This window comes from Coregonus clupeaformis, unplaced genomic scaffold, assembly GCF_020615455.1.
Source record: "Coregonus clupeaformis isolate EN_2021a unplaced genomic scaffold, ASM2061545v1 scaf0086, whole genome shotgun sequence".
NCBI classification, from domain to species: domain Eukaryota; kingdom Metazoa; phylum Chordata; class Actinopteri; order Salmoniformes; family Salmonidae; genus Coregonus; species Coregonus clupeaformis.
Genome location: NW_025533541.1, coordinates 418,981 through 439,314, shown reverse-complemented (window position 1 = coordinate 439,314; position 20,334 = coordinate 418,981). Strand labels below are relative to the sequence as shown.

Genomic DNA, 20,334 nt, shown 5'->3' with positions numbered 1-20,334 from the left:
GAGAAAAAAAGAGCAGAAGTAAAAATAAAGTGACAGTAGGGAGGCTATATATACAATAGAATAAAGTGACAGTAGGGAGGCTATATATACAGGGGGGTACCGTTGCATAGTCAATGTGCGGGGGCACCGGCTAGTTGAGGTAGTTGAGGTAATATGTACATGTGGGTAGAGTTAAAGTGACTATGCATAAATACTTAACAGAGTAGCAGCAGCGTAAAAAGTATGGGGTGGGGGGGCAGTGCAAATAGTCCGGGTAGCCATGATTAGCTGTTCAGGAGTCTTATGGCTTGGGGGTAGAAGCTGTTGAGAAGTCTTTTGGACCTAGACTTGGCACTCCGGTACCGCTTGCCGTGCGGTAGCAGAGAGAACAGTCTATGACTAGGGTGACTGGAGTCTTTGACAATTTTGAGGGCCTTCCTCTGACACCGCCTGGTATAGAGGTCCTGGATGGCAGGGAGCTTTGCCCCTGTGATGTACTGGGCCGTACGCACTACCCTCTGTAGTGCCTTGCGGTCAGAGGCCAAGCAGTTGCCATACCAGGCGGTGATGCAACCAGTCAGGATGCTCTCGATGGTGCAGCTGTAGAATTTTTGAGGATCTGAGGACCCATGCCAAATCTTTTTAGTCTCCTGAGGGGGAATAGGCTTTGTCGTGCCCTCTTCACGACTGTCTTGGTGTGTTTGGACCATGATAGTTCGTTGGTGATGTGGACACCAAGGAACTTGAAGCTCTCAACCTGTTCCACTACAGCCCCGTCGATGAGAATGGGGGCGTGCTCAGTCCTCTTTTTTTTCCTGTAGTCCACAATCATCTCCTTTGTCTTGGTCACGTTGAGGGAGAGGTTGTTGTCCTGGCACCACACGGCCAGATCTCTGACCTCCTCCCTATAGGCTGTCTCATCGTTGTCGGTGATCAGGCCTACCACTGTTGTGTCGTCGGCAAACTTAATGATGGTGTTGGAGTCGTGCCTGGCCATGCAGTCATGGGTGAACAGAGAGTACAGGAGGGGACTGAGCACGCACCCCCTGAGGGGCCCCCGTGTTGAGGATCAGTGTGGCAGATGTGTTGTTACCTACCCTTACCACCTGGGGCGGCCCGTCAGGAAGTCCAGGATCCAGTTGCAGAGGGAGGTGTTTAGTCCCAGGATCCTTAGCTTAGTGATGAGCTTTGAGGGCACTATGGTGTTGAATGCTGAGCTGTAGTCAATGAATAGCATTCTCACGTAGGTGTTCCTCTTGTCCAGGTGGGAAAGGGCAGTGTGGAGTGCGATAGAGATTGCATCATCTGTGGATCTGTTGGGGCGGTATGCAAATTGGAGTGGGTCTAGGGTTTCTGGGATTATGCTGTTGATGTGAGCCATGACCAGTCTTTCAAAGCACTTCATGGCTACAGACGTCAGTGCCACGGGTCGGTAGTCATTTAGGCAGGTTATCTTAGAGTTCTTGGGCACAGGGACTATGGTGGTCTGCTTGAAACATGTTGGTATTACAGACTCAGTCAGGGACATGTTGAAAATGTCAGTGAAGACACTTGCCAGTTGGTCAGCACATGCTCGGAGTACACGTCCTGGTAATCCGTCTGGCCCTGCGGCCTTGTGAATGTTGACCTGCTTAAAAGTCTTACTCACATCGGCTACGGAGAGCGTGATCACATAGTCGTCCGGAACAGCTGGTGCTCTCATGCATGCTTCAGTGTTGCTTGCCTCGAAGCGAGCATAGAAGTGGTTTAGCTCGTCTGGTAGGCTTGTGTCACTGGGCAGCTCGCGGCTGTGCTTCCCTTTGTAGTTTGTAATAGTTTTCAAGCCCTGCCACATCCGACGAGCGTCAGAGCCAGTGTAGTATGATTCAATCTTAGACCTGTATTGACTCTTTGCCTGTTTGATGGTTCGTCGGAGGTCATAGCGGGATTTCTTATAAGCGTCCGGGTTAGAGTCCCGTTCCTTGAAAGCGGCAGCTCTACCCTTTAGCTCAGTGCGGATGTTTCCTGTAATCCATGGCTTCTGGTTGGGGTATGTACGTACGGTCACTGTGGGGACGACATCATCGATGCACTTATTGATGAAGCCAGTGACTGATGTGGTGTACTCCTCAATGCTGTCTGAAGAATCCCGGAACATGTTCCAGTCTGTGCTAGCAAAACAGTCCTGTAGCTTAGCATCTGCGTCATCTGACCACTTTTTTATTAGCCGAATCACTGGTGCTTCCTGCTTCAGTTTTTGCTTATAAGCAGGAATCAGGAGGATAGAGTTATGGTCAGATTTGCCAAATGGAGGGCGAGGGAGAGCTTTGTATGCGTCTCTGTGTGTGGAGTAAAGGTGGTCTAGAGTTTTTTCCCCTCTGGTTGCACATTTAACATGCTGGTAGAAATTAGGTAGAACGGATTTAAGTTTCCCTGCATTAAAGTCCCCTGCTACTAGGAGCGCTGCATCTGGATGAGCGTTTTCCTGTTGATTAATGGCCTTGTACAACTCATTCAGTGCAATCTTAATGCCAGCATTGGTTTGTGGTGGTAAATAGACAGCTATGAAAAATATAGATGAAAACTCTCTTGGTAAATAGTGTGGTCTACAGCTTATCATAAGATACTCTACCTCAGGCGAGCAAAACCTTGAGACTTCCTTAGTATTTGATTTTGTGCACCAGCTGTTGTTTACAAATATACAGAGACCGCCACCCCTCGTCTTACCCGAGTCTGCCGTTCTGTCCTGCCGATGTAGCGTATAGCCTGCTAGCTGAATGTTATCATTGTCGTCGCTCAGCCACGACTCCGTGAAACATAAGATATTACAGTTTTTAATGTCCCGTTGGTAGGATAACCGTAATCTTAAATCGTCCATTTTATTCTCCAAAGCTTGAACGTTGGCTAATAGGATTGATGGGAGAGGCAGTTTACTCGTTCGCCGTCGTATCCTTACAAGGCACCCGGATCTGCGCCCACGATATCTCCGTCTCTTCCTCACGCGAATGACGGGGATCTGGGCCTTGTCGGGAGTCTGTAGAATATCCTTCGCGAACGCCTCGTTGAAGAAAAAGTGTTCGTCCAACGCGAGGTGAGTAATCGCTGTCCTGATATCCAGAAGCTCTCTTTGGTTATAAGAGACGATGGCAGAAACATTATGTACAAAATAAATTACAAATAACGCGGAAAAACACACATAATAGTACAATTGGTTAGAGGGCTGTAAAACGGCAGCCATCTTCTTCCGGCGCTGTTCATCATGTGTGCGAGCTTGCGTTTACGTGTGTGGAGTGTGTGTCCCTTTTGAATAGCAGTCTTGTCAGTGTGTGTGAACAGTAAATAACCTTGTATGAGGCCCTCATAGTACCCATTAAACATGAGGACTGGTCATTTTGTTGCACATAAATGCATACATGTTTGGGCGTGTTTCAGATGTCTCTGTGGATTCAAACAGACTACTGTGACCCCTGTCTAACCCTGTCTTTCCCTCTTTTCCCTCTCTCTTTCTCTTTCTCTTTCTTTCTTTCTCTCTCTCTCTGTCTCTCTCTCTCTCTCTCTCTATCCCTCTCTGTCTCTCTGTCTCTCTCGTCCCCTCTCTCTCTCTGTGTCTCTCTCTCTCTCTCTCTCTCTCTCTCTCTCTCTCTGTGTGTGCAGAATTATCCAGAACAGAGTCCTGGTCTTCGTCCTCGGCGCCATCATCCTCATCACCATCATCCTGGCTATCTATTTCAATGTGCGAGGGCGCTGATCTACCCAATGCTCACACAAACACACTCCATCACACACACACACACACACACACCACGCGTGATTAATAGCGACAAAGCATTGCTCTGGAGTAATTAGGACAAATGGTTCCAATGAATCACTCTTTCCAGACCCTGACAGGGGTCTCTCTATCTCTCTCTCTCTCTCTCGCCCCCACAGTTCTTTCTATTGTTATTGATATTATTCAGGGTGTTGTTGTCACTGGACTGTGTTTGCATGGGAGATCCATCTTTTCCCTGGGTAGCGAGAGCCTATGGGGGATTCAAAGAGTCTAGTCAAGTTCAAAGATATAGAACATGCTAGTGTTGTTTATTCGCTACTTCCATGGTCTAACCTAAGGTGTCCGCAGTCCCATTTGTATGTGTGTGTGAGCGTGCGTGTGTGTGTGTGTGTGAGCGCGTGTGTGTGTGTGCGTGCGTGCGAGTGCGTGCATATCGGTACGCAGGGCTTTTCTCTCCCTGTTTGTCAGACCATCTTTCAATACATCTAGTATATTAAACGCTAGACTCAACTCTGATTAACATGGGGACTTACTATATGCATTCACATTCACACACAGCCTCCAGGCACAAAGGACAGTACCTTCAAATAAGAGGTGGCAGTCAGAGTCACCTCTTTCCACACGGTTGGGCCCAAATATGAGATATACATTCGTAAATGGAAGATGTATTCGCATGAAAAGGTTTGCTTCTGTTTTAGCTTAAGGAAGGAGACCCAGGATTTGCTTTATCCATCCTCTTCACATTACTCACTCATACATATCATTGGTATCTGACTGTATGGGATCTCAACATTGTCCAGACTCCATGATCTTTTGTTTGTACAGACAAGACATTAATAGAGAATTGATCATAGTAGGTGACATACTGCACTAACTGGCAAATCTACATAAATGTACGTAGAGTTAAAAAGGTTTTTAGGTTTTTCATATTATCAGTAATTCTGTTAATATTTATTTATATACATTGTTTGAGAATTGATTATTATTATCTTTGATTATCATTAGAGTATGTGATAGCAAGTGTACATTTTATGAAGTCTATTGTAAACGTAACCTGACGCAGACCAATCGTCTTTGGCCAGCGAATCACATGACATGTATAGTACGTATCTGTCCAGGACCAGTTCAAACATGGATTGCTTTGATTTTGTGTGAATTCAGACTTAACTCATTTTTTATTTAAGTGATATTGCTATGTTGTCCTATCTAAATTGTAATGATAATAATTTTTATGTAGTCTTTAACCCAAACCGCTTCAAGCTGACATGATGTAGCATGCTCATTTTACCAACTCCCAATACTATGTGTGTTTCAGTCCAGTTTGGAAAGGGAAAGCCATTCTACTGTAGGTGGACAGAGTAAGATTGTTGTGTTTTATGTGCAAAATCCAAGAGGCACTGCAAAGGGACTGTTGAGGGGCATTTTAGTGTCCCGTCATTATGGCTGAATGATGCTCTCATTAGCCCTGTAGCAAACACATTACACTCACACAGAAACATACTCTCATTAAAACGTACACAGGTACCCGCCACGTCCACCTCCTCCAGACAGACAGACGGACAGACAGTAGGCCGGTGGTCTCTGCCTGGCTCAGGCCAGACGGCCACCTGCCTCTGTGCAGCAACACGAGAGAGAGGCCATTTGCTATTCCGTTTCAGGCCTAGCCGATTGTATTATTTTGGAAGCGGGCTTGGTGGGGGGGGGGGCCTTTCTCCACCACCGCCTCCCCGCCGCCCGGTGGCTTCAAAGGTTCAAATTAATGGCCAACAAAATAGTGTCTCCCCCTCCATCCCATGTGGGCCAACCCGTGGCCGAGTTATCATTAAGTTGAGGAATAATGAAAAAAGAGGATAAGAAGGAGAGGAAATAAGGGGGGAGAAATCCCTGCCAGTTGGACAAACCTCATCAGATAATCACCGGTGTGATTGGTTTTTCCATCAAAAGGAAAAACAGGTGGAGGTGTGTATGAGAGTCTATACATGGAGGTTGGTGTATATGAGAAAAATAACTGATTATTGTGTGTACCTATCTGGTGTGCCTGCGTGTGCTCGTCCTCTCTCCTCGGTCCCTCCCTCCTTTCTTCCTCACCCCCACCCCTCCTCCCTCTTCCCTCACCCTCTCTTCCTCCCTCTCCCTCTCCCAGCCTGTCAGGATGAGCTGAGTTGTAGCACTGCTGCTGCCTCCCTTCCACCGTGCAGCGTGGCTGCAGCAGGCAGCGAGCGCGGCTCTATTTGAAGTTGTAATGGTGTCAAAAAGTCAGGGCTGACTGACAGCCGTCAGTCCCACAGGGCCTCATTAAAAACAGACACACTTGACAAGGAAATAATTGAGCGTCGCTGTCAACTCTGCCTGGCCTCCGTTTAGATGTTTATATTTTCTTTCATTATTATTTCTGGCTATTATGTTCATTAAGAAATGGCATTAAACAACTTTAGATAGAAGAGGGAGGGCTAATGATTTGTTTAGACGGGTGGGGGTATTATTTAAACAGGAGGCCTGTCATGTGATTCCTTGGCTTGGCAGACGCCTGGTATCATCTGTCATGTGATTCCTTGGCTTGGCAGACGCCTGGTATCATCTGTCATGTGATTTCTTGGCTTGGCAGACGCCTGGTATCATCTGTCATGTGATTCCTTGGCTTGGCAGACACCTGGTATCATCTGTCATGTGATTCCTTGGCTTGGCAGACGCCTGGTATCATCTGTCATGTGATTCCTTGGCTTGGCAGACGCCTGGTATCATCTGTCATGTGATTCCTTGGCTTGGCAGACGCCTGGTATCATCTGTCATGTGATTCCTTGGCTTGGCAGACACCTGGTATCATCTGTCAGGTGATTCCTTGGCTTGGCAGACGCCTGGTATCATCTGTCATGTGATTCCTTGGCTTGGCAGACACCTGATATCATCTGTCATGTGATTCCTTGGCTTGGCAGACGCCTGGTATCATCTGTCATGTGATTCCTTGGCTTGGCAGACGCCTGGTATCATCTGTCATGTGAATCCTTGGCTTGGCAGACACCTGGTATCATCTGTCAGGTGATTCCTTGGCTTGGCAGATGCCTGGTATCATCTGTCATGTGATTCCTTGGCTTGGCAGACACCTGGTATCATCTGCCATGTGATTCCTTGGCTTGGCAGACACCTGGTATCATCTGCCATGTGATTCCTTGGCTTGGCAGACGCCTGGTATCATCTGCCATGTGATTCCTTGGCTTGGCAGACACCTGGTATCATCTGCCATGTGATTCCTTGGCTTGGCAGACGCCTGGTATCATCTGCCATGTGATTCCTTGGCTTGGCAGACGCCTGGTATCATCTGCTTTTTCTGTCTCCTTTCTCTTGTTCTCTCCTTCTTTTTGCCTGCCCATCCTTCCTTTTTTTCCCAGCCCTCTAATATCTCTCCACATCTCCCTCCTTCCTTCCTTCCCTCTCTCTCTCTCTCTCTCTCTCTCTCTCCTTCTCTCCCTCAGAGCAGCGTGTGCCTTTAGAATATGAAATAGATTATTCATTACCCCTTTCTCTTCTTTGTGACTGATTTGGTTTTCGACAAGCGTCTTGCCACAGAGAGAAAGATGAAAACTTGCTCCAAGGGGCAACAATAGCAGCAGGTACAGACACCTTTTAATATTGAATTAAGCCCAGTGTTAACCCTCCTTAAATGGCTAAAGGTGTGTGGGCTTCATACAGACAAAGAGAGAGTTTTTTATTTTTTTAAGTAATTAATTTGCATTTATGTCATGCAATAAAATGCAAATTAATTACTTAAAAATCATACAATGTGATTTTCTGGATTTTTGTTTTAGATTCCGTCTCTCACAGTTGAAGTGTACCTATGATAAAAATGACAGACCTCTACATGCTTTGTAAGTAGGAAAACCTGCAAAATCGGCAGTGTATCAAATACTTGTTCTCCCCACTGTAGGTGTATGCCACATTTGAAAAAATAGCCCTACCGAGAACCCTTTCAACCACAATGCAGGTTAAGCCTACATCTCCTGGTGTTTGATACACAAACCAGGGGTCCTCTCGAAAACAGGTAAAAGGGGAGAATTGTTCCCCAGACAAGCAAACTTCTCAGCGGCGTCCCCTTCCGGTACAAAATCCTGCCGTTTGTCAGCCGTTTAGGCGGACAGGAATTGTGACAGGGAGCGTTTGAGCCGTTGTTCCTCTGATGGACGGACCTTAAACGGGATAGCTAAACAGCTCCAACAGTGGGATCACGATGGGAGGCAGACGTTTTATCTCCCAGAGAGTCTCCGCTGTGAGGGACGCACATCCGCCCGCAGACCAGCGAGCCGAAATCCACAATGACACCGTTTGACAATACGGATGAATCTACCTCTCTTTCGACTGTCCGCACAAACACATACATAGACAAAATACATTACACACACATCCATCTCCACTGTCACACGTGCTGGAGAAACCCCCTAGTCCTCCTTTTATTATATGATAGTAGAGAGAGAGCTACAGTATGTTCCCCCTTTTGTACACACCACCAGTCCAAGTAGAATGGTTTCTTTCTTCTTTTTTTTTACCACCAACACTGTTGTTTATTTTAATGGTGTTTATGGAGACATGACAATAACCCTATTCTCTGTGGAAGGTCACAAAGCTACAGCCATGTCTAGAGGGCCTACCATTGTGCTTGTGGGCGAAAGATGGAGCCGGAATAGTGCAATGGCGAGTGCTGTTGGTTTATTTGTTGTGTATGCATGGTTCGGTCGATGTCCGAAATGTCCATCCATAGTGTTCGTCTAATATCTTGATGATCAGGTCAATGTAGCTGAACTCAACACGATGTTGCTTTTCATACTTTTCTGGGGCTCTTTAGTTTTTTTCCGAGACATTTTGTGATTTCTGTAGATGTGAAGAACGTTTGTGTTGTCATTAAAGCAGTATTGCATTTCAACAACAAAGATGCCCTGTCATAACTTGCTGTCGTCTTCCCTCCTCCGCCCCTCTCGTTCTGTCCTTTATTCATCACCGGAAAAACAACCTGACACTTCAGGAAGAAGGGAAGGCGGAGCCTGCAAGTTTCCATTTTACCCACAGCTAAACCGCAGTCAAATCCAATGTTTGTATTACCCTCTATTATGTGTACCTCATCGCCGACACAGTGAAGCGCCGACACAGGTGGACTATTCCTACAATATGAACACTGAACACAAAGACCAGGTCAGACACGGACTGAAGCAGACTAAACTTCTCTTCCTCTTTCTCTCTCCATCTCATCACTCTCCCTGTAGAATACTGACATATCCTTTGAGCTAAAATTATCTCTTTACAACTACAAAGGAATACAGTTGTAACGGGCGCTGCCATTTGCATGATAATGGAGACTTCATATAATTGACCCAGTAGACAGTATTAGGCCTCTTAAATGTTAGTGTACTTTTAACCTCTAGTTTCGTTATGCAATGTTTATAATTTCATTAGGATCCCAATAGCTATTAGGATATATTAATGTATAATATGCTGCAGTAAATGGTTGGATACTTTTGCAACATTTAAATGCAGTAATTTGTTATGGTCCATTGATTTGAATATGTGTTTAGTGGTACAGTGAATGTCAGATCCCAGAAGCATGTTGACAAATTGAAATCAGTAGTCAATGGGGACATTTTTTGTCCATTCTCTTTTCAGAGTCAAAAAGTATTATTCTGGTCAGTGTAATGTAGAGATGGATTGAGAGAGAGAGAGCGAGACAGACAGAGGTAAGACGAGAGGGAGATATGGAGGATCAGACTAGGTTGCTGGAAGGCAGGCCCTGACTGTTGTGCTAGTTCCAAGCTGTACAGTCATTTACTTTGCATATGGTGTCTTACCAGACAATATTCTACATTTCCAACTGGGAGGCATCAGTGGAGAAATCACTGTCTTCAAACGACGGCCTGCCATTCATGTTCCCCGTAGCCGGAGATCTGAGCAAACGGTGATAACCCACGACATCTTTCTGGAAAACGGGGAGTCGATCAGCTTTGATGGAGCACATCCTTTATGACAGGCTACTGAAGAGCTCTCTAATGAACTGGGGGGCATCACTTAGCATGGAGGAAGAAGGGAAGGGGGATGGGATGGGGGATTTGGGATCGAGAAGGGGGGTAGAATTTTATCTGTGAGGCATTTCATATGCATGATTGTCCAAACATAAACATAAGCTCATTGATATACTATAATGGATGGAGATGAGGAAGATGGGATGCGGGAATGAGAGAAAGGTATTGTCTCAATGTTACATGCAACCTTAGAAGGGCAATGGAACCCTCCTCCTCTCTCTGTCCTCCATCCCCCTCCTTGATACCTCTGCCTTAGACAGACGGGGGGGGTAGTGATTAAACATTCATGAAGGTGTGTCCAATCACAGAGCTCGTCTGACTGTCTTTCTACACAGGGCAGGAAGTGGAATTGGATTGTAGCGAGGGGGACCCCTGCAGGTTGGAGTGAGGGGTCAATTGAATGGGGAGTTCAAAGGTTACAGAATTTATATGATGTCCTCTTACATCCCCAACCACCCTTTCCTCACTCGTACAGTAGGATACATCTAACACAGTAAGGAATGCCAGCCTGCTTGCTTTTATGTGGATATCATGCTCGTTTATCAGTGCTGTAATATGCAGGAGGAATATATTTGGTTTCAAACTGTGGGCATTGGTCAGTTTTTAAACTCACACAGACATGATTCAAAATACTTTAACTGAAGTCATGGACCCATACATTCTGTCAGTCTCACACACACACAGTCTTGCGCAGCTAACCTTGTGGGGACATACAATTCAGTCCCATTCAAAATCCTATTTTCCCTAACCCCCAAACCTAACCCTAACCTTAACCCTAAAACCTAACCGTAACCCTAAACCTAACCCTAGCTCCTAACCCTAACCCTAAAACTAACCCTATCTCCTAACCCTAAACCTAATTCTAACCTTAACCCTAAAATCTCTAGAAATAGCATTTGACCTTGTGGGGACGGACCAACAAAATGTCCTCAGTTGGTCAAATTTTTCTTGGTTTACTATTCTTGTGGGGACTTCTGGTCCCCACAAGTATACAGTGAGGGAAAAAAGTATTTGATCCCCTGCTGATTTTGTACGTTTTCCCACTGACAAAGAAATGATCTGTCTATAATTTTAATGGTAGGTTTATTTGAACAGTGAGAGACAGAATAACAACAAGATCAAAGAGCTCTCCAAGGATGTCAGGGACAAGATTGTAGACCTACACAAGGCTGGAATGTGCTACAAGACCATCGGCAAGCAGCTTGGTGAGAAGGTGACAACAGTTGGTGCGATTATTCGCAAATGGAAGAAACATAAAAGAACTGTCAATCTCCCTCGGCCTGGGGCTCCATGCAAGATCTCACCTCGTGGAGTTGCAATGATCATGAGAACGGTGAGGAATCAGCCCAGAACTACACGGGAGGATCTTCTCAATGATCTCAAGGCAGCTGGGACCATAGTCACCAAGAAAACAATTGGTAACACACTACGCTGTGAAGGACTGAAATCCTGCAGCGCCCGCAAGGTCCCCCTGCTCAAGAAAGCACATATACAGGCCCGTCTGAAGTTTGCCAGTGAATATCTGAATGATTCAGAGGAGAACTGGGTGAAAGTGTTGTGGTCAGATGAGACCAAAATCGAGCTCTTTGGCATCAACTCAACTCGCCGTGTTTGGAGGAGGAGGAATGCTGCCTATGACCCCAAGAACACCATCCCCACCGTCAAACATGGAGGTGGAAACATTATGCTTTTGGGGGTGTTTTTTCTGCTAAGGGGACAGGACAACTTCACCGCATCAAAGGGACGATGGACGGGGCCATGTACCGTCAAATCTTGGGTGAGAACCTCCTTCCCTCAGCCAGGGCATTGAAAATGGGTTGTGGATGGGTATTCCAGCATGACAATGACCCAAAACACACGGCCAAGGCAACAAAGGAGTGGCTCAAGAAGAAGCACATTAAGGTCCTGGAGTGGCCTAGCCAGTCTCCAGACCTTAATCCCATAGAACATCTGTGGAGGGAGCTGATGGTTCGAGTTGCCAAACGTCAGCCTCGAATGACTTGGAGAAGATCTGCAAAGAGGAGTGGGACAAAATCCCTCCTGAGATGTGTGCAAACCTGGTGGCCAACTACAAGAAACGTCTGACCTCTGTGATTGCCAGCAAGGGTTTTGCCACCAAGTACTAAGTCATGTTTTGCAGAGGGGTCAAATACTTATTTCCCTCATTAAAATGCAAATCAATTTATAACATTTTTGACATGCATTTTTTTTATTTTTTATTCTGTCTCACTGTTCAAATAAACCTACCATTAAAATTATAGACTGATCATGTCTTCGTCAGTGGGCAAACGTACAAAATCAGCAGGGGATCAAATACTTTTTTCCCTCACTGTAGTTAAACACGTCCACACAGACACACACACATGCTATTATAAAACACACACACACCTCTATTGAGTTGTATAGCGGCGGAAACAAAATGCACAACTTTTGCTGATCTGAAGGATTTTTCTGACTGCCCAGATGAACAGAGAGCCAATATTGATTTTTCTCCTTCCGATGCAGTGGCTGGGATTACCCATTTGCTCATTCATTTTTAAAGACAACTAGTGAGATTCTTCCCCCTTTTCTCTCTCTTTTCTCATCTCTCTATCATTCCTTTTTTCTAAGGAGTCATTGTACCCTCCCCTTCCGTGGCAGAATCCCTCCTTGACCCTGAGAATTGTAATTCTGCTATAGATCACAGCTGTTGAATATTAGACCTTACAGCAGTTAAATAAAATATGTTGAAATCGTCCAATCCCAGAGGCCACGTCGGAACTTCTAATCGAGAGAGAGAGAGAGAGAGACAGAGACAGAGAGACAGAGACAGAGACAGAGACAGAGACAGAGACAGAGACAGAGAGAGAGAGAGAGAGAGAGAGAGAGAGAGAGAGAGAGAGAGAGAGAGAGAGAGAGAGAGAGAGAGAGAGAGAGAGAGAGAGAGAGAGAGAGAGAGAGAGAGAGACTTAATCATCATAATCACACTCATCAACACACTGTGAAAGGTTCTGCATGACAGTGGTGGGTTAAAGATTTTTCAAAATAAGTTAAGATAGAATTTCCACAGATATTGAGGGTTAATAAAAAGGCTGGAACTCTGTCAAAAAAAGTATCTTATTTGAGATGTTTTAAGTTATGATTCAAAATAATGATTTTATGAGGTTTGGCAAACAGGTTATACACACACACACACACACACATAATCACACACTTATTACCCATGATGATGCTGCCAATATTATGATCCCATTTAGCTAAAGGTCTTTAAAGGGCCAACACTCTCTTAACCTGCCATGACAACCAAACACACAGCCAAATAATTGAGACTCCAGGTATTAAAACATGCACTCATTTATGCTAAACAGGACAACCCTTCTGGGCCCTGGACGCCTTCACTTGACCAGTGTAGGTGGGGGTCAGAATTGATTAATTATGCCATATTTCAACATGGAAGTTACAAACATGGCTGGCCCCAACAAATTCTGAGGGCAATTCTGCATTGTTTTATACAGTTAAAGTCGGAGGTTTACATACACTTAGGTTGGAGTCATTAAAATTTGTTTTTCAACCACTCCACAAATATCTTGTTAACAAACTATAGTTTTGGCAAGTCGGTTAGGACATCTATTTTGTGCATGACACAAGTAATTTTTCCAACAATTGTTACAAACAGATTATTTCACTTATAATTCACTGTATCACAATTCCAGTGGGTCAGAAGTTTACATACACTAAGTTGACTGTGCCTTTAAACAACTTGGAAAATTCCAGAAAAGGATGTCATGGCTTTAGAAGCTTCTGATAGGCTAATTGACATCATTTGAGTCAATTGGAGGCGTACCTGTGGATGTATTTCAAGGCCTACCTTCAAACTCAGTGCCTCTTTGCTTGACATCATGGGAAAATCAAAAGAAATCAGCCAAGACCTCAGAGAAAAAATTATAGACCTTCACAAGTCTGGTTCATCCTTGGGAACAATTTCCAAACGCCTGAAGGTACCACGTTAATCTGTACAAACAATAGTACGCAAGTATAAACACCATGGGACCACGCAGCTGTCATACCGCTCAGGAAGGAGACGCGTTCTGTCTCCTAGAGATGAACGTACTTTGGTGCGAAAAGTGCAAATCAATCCCAGAACAACAGCAAAGGACCTTGTGAAGATGCTGGAGGAAATAGGTACAAAAGTATATATATACACAGTAAAACGAGTCCTATATCGACATAACCTGAAAGGCTGCTCAGCAAGGAAGAAGCCACTGATCCAAAACCGCCATAAAAAAGCCAGACTACGGTTTGCAACTGCACATGGGGACAAAGATCATACTTTTTGGAGAAATGTCCTCTGGTCTGATGAAACAAAAATAGAACTGTTTGGCCATAATGACCATCGTTATGTTTGGAGGAAAAAGGGGGTGCTTGCAAGCCAAAGAACACCATCCCAACCGTGAAGTACGGGGGTGGCAGCATCATGCAGTGGGGGTGCTTTGCTGCAGGAGGGACTGGTGCACTTCATAAAATAGATGGCATCATCAGGAAGGAAAATTATGTGGATATATTGAAGCAACATCTCAAGACATCAGTCAGGAAGTTAAAGCTTGGTTGAAAATGGGTCTCCAAATGGACAATGACCCCAAGCATACTTCCAAAGTTGTGGCAAAATGGCTTAAAGACAACAAAGTCAAGGTATTGGAGTTGCCATCACAAAGCCCTGACCTCAATCCTATAGAAAATGTGTGGGCAGAACTGAAAAAGTGTGTGCGAGCAAGGAGGCCTACAAACCTGACTCAGTTACACCAGCTCTGTCAGGAGGAATGGGCCAAAATTCACCCAACTTATTGTGGGAACCCGACAGGTTTGACCCAAGTTAAACAATTTAAAGGCAATGCTCCCAAATACAAATTGAGTGTATGTAAACTTCTGACCCACTGGGAATGTGATAAAATAAATAAAAGCTGAAATAAATCATTCTCTCTACTATTATTCTGACATTTCACATTCTTAAAATAAAGTGGTGAACCTAACTGACCTAAGACAGGGGATTTTTACTAGGATTAAATGTCAGGAATTGTGGAATACTGAGTTTAAATGTAGTTGGCTAAGGTGTATGTAAACTTCCGACATCAACTGTATGTGTTTGCGTTTTATCAACAAACTGTAACTTAAAGATGCAAAGATATTTGGGGAAGTATTACTGCCTTTGCAGTTGTCCAGAAATTGTCCCGAATTGAAATGACCCTAGTGTGCATTGAGCCCCTCATAAAAAAAAAAGAAGAAACAAAATAAAACGTTGGTCACAACAAAAAAAAAACTTTGATATTCAAGCTTATTGCACAGGTGCAAAGGCTGAGCCCATACAACCAACATGTAGAACTGTAGTTGAAGCTGGACTGTATGGACTGTCCATAGAGGGTGATTGATCGGAACTCCATCCCTCAGTATGTTCAGAAGACTACGAGACACTCAATTACACCTTGGGATTTAAATGCTGAATTCATATACTGAGTCCCTCTGAGAAATACCAGTGACCTTCAGCCAACCGCCAAACTCCAAACAACAACATCAACTAGAGGTTTGGCATCAATGGCCAAACACTTTACGAAGTTGAATGCAGGTTATCGTTACCAAAAGGGCACAAGATATAGAATTTCACAAAATGACCAAATAATATAAATATTTGGTTGTTTATTTTTGTGTTGGTTGGAAGGAGATTAATCTATCCATGCCATGTGTGCATCAGATGCTCATGAGCCATTACTACACATTAGAATAATAATAATTGTGTACATAGCAGCTTATGAATCATTAATCCCCATGGTTTCCATCTGGGGGTTTCTGTCGGAGGGGCAAGGGAGGGGCGTCAGAGGGGGAGGGGGGCTTGGGCCCCCACGGACATGCCAGCGCGATGAAAGAGAAATATGGATAGTGAGAGAAAGAAACATGGATACAGGCTAAAGTGATACGTTACATTGTGAAATGGTCAATGTATCCTCAATAGCACTCACCTCTGAATATCATGTGCAGTATAAAGGTAAAGGCTATAGATTTATTTTGTAAATAGAATATATTTTTCATGAATGTGTTTGGACTATTTTCTTTTTAACTTGGAATGGAGAACCATAAGCCCTGTTTATACCTGGTTCTAACATGCGTCCTTTGTCGTGATCTTATCCACATTCTGATTGTGGCCACATTTTAAGACAGGACTGGTGTAGACGATTAAAATATGCATTGTGATCTGAAGACACATTGTGATCTAAATGTGATCAGATCTTCCTGCCCATCTCTAGAGGTAGTCAGGCACGCATTGTGCAAGTGTAGACGGATCTGGACAGTGAAATCATTTAAATCATCATTATCCTGCCCTCTAAAATCATTGACAACTGGCACCATTGACTAATGCCATCAAAGTAAATAGTACATATTATTTAGAAATAATATTTATCAAATAACTTGCATACAGGGCGGGACCAGGAAATATTGTCACAATGCAGACAGAGTGGATGGATAAAAGACACATTTTAACACCATGTGTAGAATGTGGACAAGATCAGGACACAGGATGCATGTTAGAACCAGGTATAAATGAGGCCATTGAACTCTCAACATGTGCTGAGGTACTTGTTGTGGTTGAAGGCCAAGAGGGAAAATGATCTTACAGCTCTTTCCAACTAGTATAATGGCAGTGAGTAATAACATTTTTGCTCCGATGAGAAGAAATCAGAAGCAAAATTGTATTACTCACTGCCATTATACTAGTTGCAAAGAGCTGTAAGATCATTTTCTCCTTGGGCTTGGGCAGTATGCAACAATAGGTCAAGCATTTGGTTATACAAACTAGTAATGTTACCATTGTACCTTCACCATGAATACAACGTGTTCATTCTAAATGAATTCCCTCTTGAACAAAAACGATGTACATTGAAATGCTTGGGGATGCTTAGAGCCTTCAGTGTTTGTGGTTCAACAATCCTGCTCTAGCCTTGAGTCCTCATTCACTTTTGGTATGTTGATTATTCTGAGTAAATAGCCTCGTTGGTCTGACTGTCCATCAGCTCTCATTGTTTAAACTGATTGATGACTAGTATCTCACTATCTATCTCTCTTTTATAGACACCTTTTACACTCCCTGAACAAATGGTAACAAACAAAAGGGGTTATCAAGTTTTCAAGCAAAACAAAGTTACTCAAATAGTGTAGGTAAAAACAGAAATAAATAAAACAGAAAATGATGAAGAAAATGTAAAACAAAACCACATTTGAGGAATAAATAAATAAGACACTAGCTAATATGTCAATAAAAATAAAGCACAGATGAGGGAAAGGAGAAAACTAGGCTATGGCACATGACATATTCCTCCTTCTCTTTTTAACTTGGAATGGAGAACCATTGAAATCTTCACATGTGCTGAGGTACTTCCTGTGGTTGAAGGCCAAGCAAAAAAAGTAGCTTATAGCTCTATGCAAGTAGTATAATGGCAGTGATACAATCTTGCTCCGGTGAGAAGAATTCAGAAGGTTCACTAACAGTGAGAAATGACTCTTCTTGGGCAGTATGCAACAATAGGTCATGTAGTAAAGAAAAGGCATTTGGTTTAACAAACTAGTACTGTTACTAATGTACTCTCACTATCAATACAACTTTTTCGGCTCACTCTTGGATTGCGTCCTTCCTGAGCGGTCGCTCCTACCAAGTGGCGTGGTGAGAATCTGTCTCCGCACCACGTGCTCTCACCACTGGTGTCCCCCAGGGCTCAGTTCTAGGCCCTCTCCTATTCTCGCTATACACCAAGTCACTTGGCTCTGTCATATCCTCACATGGCCTCTCCTATCATTGCTACGCAGACGACACACAACTAATCTTCTCCTTTCCCCCTTCTGATAACCAGGTGGCGAATCGCATCTCTACATGTCTGGCAGACATATCAGTGTGGATGACGGATCACCACCTCAAGCTGAACCTCGGCAAGACGGAGCTGCTCTTCCTCCCGGGGAAGGACTGCCCGTTCCATGATCTCGCCATCACGGTTGACAACTCCATTGTGTCCTCCTCCCAGAGTGCGAAGAGCCTTGGCGTGACCCTGGACAACACCCTGTCGTTCTCCGCTAACATCAAGGCGGTGACCCAATCATGTAGGTTCATGCTCTACAACATTCGGAGAGTATGACCCTGCCTTACATAGGAAGCGCCACAGGTCCTAATCCAGGCACTTGTCATCTCCCGTCTGGATTACTGCAACTCGCTGTTGGCTGGGCTCCCTGCCTGTGCCATTAAACCCCTACAACTCATCCAGAATGCCGCAGCCCGTCTGGTGTTCAACCTTCCCAAGTTATCTCACGTCACCCCGCTCCTCCGCACACTCCACTGGCTTCCAGTTGAAGCTCGCATCTGCTACAAGACCATGGTGCTTGCCTACGGAGCTGTGAGGGGAAACGGCACCTCCGTACCTTCAGGCTCTGATCAGTCACTACACCCAAACGAGGGCATTGCGTTCATCCACCTCTGGCCTGCTGGCCCCCTACCTCTGCGGAAGCACAGTTCCCGCTCAGCCCAGTCAAAACTGTTCGCTGCTCTGGCACCCCAATGGTGGAACAAGCTCCCTCACGACGCCAGGACAGCGGAGTCACTCACCACCTTCCGGAGACACTTGAAACCCCACCTCTTTAAGGAATACCTGGGATAGGATAACGTAATCCTTCTTACCCCCCTTACCCCACCCCACCCCCCCAAAAATTTAAATTTTTTTAAACATATTGTAAAGTGGTTATCCCACTGGCTATAAGGTGAATGCACCAATTTGTAAATCGCTCTGGATAAGAGCGTCTGCTAAATGACGTAAATGTTGTATCACGTTTTCCCCTCCCCACTCAGACCACTCCCAGACAGTCCTGGCAAAGTTCTTGCTTGAGAAATTGCTCTATGCTAAGAAGCTATTTTAGTTTATCACAGTAAGGTACTTAAGTGTTACCCAGAAATTATTTGATATTGATATAAAAACGGATGTATTGGACCTTTAAACAATGTTACATATAAAAATCCAGAAAGGTATAAAGGTATTACTAACATGTATAAAGAACTTAGTGAAGTTGTTTAACTAAAACATATTTTGAACTTTTTTTTTTTTTTTTTTACAATTGAACCTTGTTCATATCATGAATAATTGCTGCAATATTCACATCAACAGCATGACATCACATGTCATCCACACAGTAGGAGCCCTCAGTTACCAAGGTTATCTTTACCAAGGGATGGAAAGATTATATTTTAAACCAAGTCAGAATAATATGTTCATATTTAGAAATGAAATGGATCACGTTATGAATACATACATTTACATTACATTTACATTACATTTTAGTCATTTAGCAGACGCTCTTATCCAGAGCGACTTACAGGAGCAATTAGGGTTAAGTGCCTTGCTCAAGGGCACATTAACGTCATTTAGCAGACGCTCTTAGCCAGAGCGACTCACAAATTGGTGCGTTCACCCTATAGCCAGTGGGATAACCACTTTACAATTGGGGGGAGCATACACACACTGACACACATTGATACTCAGACAGATGAGGAAGTGCGTCTCCTTAAAAAAGAGGCCCTACTTTACCTGTACTGTAGCAGAACCAGAGAATGCTGGGAAGGCGAGGTCAGCGGTTCATCCGTCAAAGAGACTCCTCGTTGATGGATGGCGCTCCGAGCACCGCTGTACCCACCGTAGCACTAACCGCCGAAAAGGCCTTTTGTAATAAATAAATAAACAGGGCACATCAAAGGGATTTTCAAAAAGAAAAACAAAGCCAGCACACATACGGTTGTTCGCAAAACACATACACACACACTCACACACATGCGAAGAGAGCGAGAGACGGGAAAAAACTCAAAGGACTGAAAATGTACACATAGTTTACTCTCCGATGACACCCAGCTTGAAGAACATACCAGACAAAACAGAGTGGCGAGAATCGTGTTTGATTCGATATTCGGTTTGAGGCAGCTCAAAACAAGAAATTGGGCCGAAACAGTTGGTTGCCATGTTCTCTTTTTCATGAAACGTAAAGGTACTTCCAATCATCTTCATCCCCAATCCTCACGTCTCATATTGATGAGGTCAGCAGAGGACAGGAAGAAGCTACAAGTCACTATTTATCCCAGTAGATAGAAACTATCACAACACAGTAGGCTACTGTAATAGCTCTATGTTGGTTTACTCAATCAAAACCATCTTCTCAAACACAAATAAACACAATATCAAAACAGAAAATGTGTGAACTGGGGTGATCTAGCAGTCTAAGCTGCTAGCTGCCTTTGGAGCACATGTATAATGGACTGCTCTTTCAGCGCTCTCTCTCCCACCTTTCACCTCTATCTCTCTCTATCCAATAAAAACATAAAATACTTCAAAATAGATATATACTTTTTTTTTTTTAAGTGTTTTATTATTATTATTATTAATATGAACAGTTTCCTTCTTTCTGAACAAAGACGTGTTGAGGAAATGATGTGTACATTTTATGTGAGGTCACTTTTTTATCATTGCATACCACAGCCATGGTTTACAATTATACTGA

The 20,334-nt window shown here is 44.0% G+C and overlaps 1 protein-coding gene across 4 annotated transcripts in view; it reads left to right on the top strand.

Moving 5' to 3' along the window:
• Window positions 1–4,883, top strand: part of LOC121551068 (vesicle transport through interaction with t-SNAREs homolog 1A) — a 199,396-nt gene extending 194,513 nt beyond the window's left edge. For 2 of the 4 annotated variants that reach the window (XM_041863702.1, XM_041863633.1), the window contains one exon: window positions 3,613–4,883. In XM_041863702.1, coding sequence (XP_041719636.1) covers window positions 3,613–3,706 — 94 coding nt within the window. In that variant the 3' untranslated portion in view covers window positions 3,707–4,883. The remainder of the gene's footprint in view (window positions 1–3,612) is intronic. The other 2 variants (XM_041863908.1, XM_041863766.1) reach the window with 1 other exon arrangement.
• The last annotated feature ends 15,451 nt before the right edge of the window (window positions 4,884–20,334 follow it).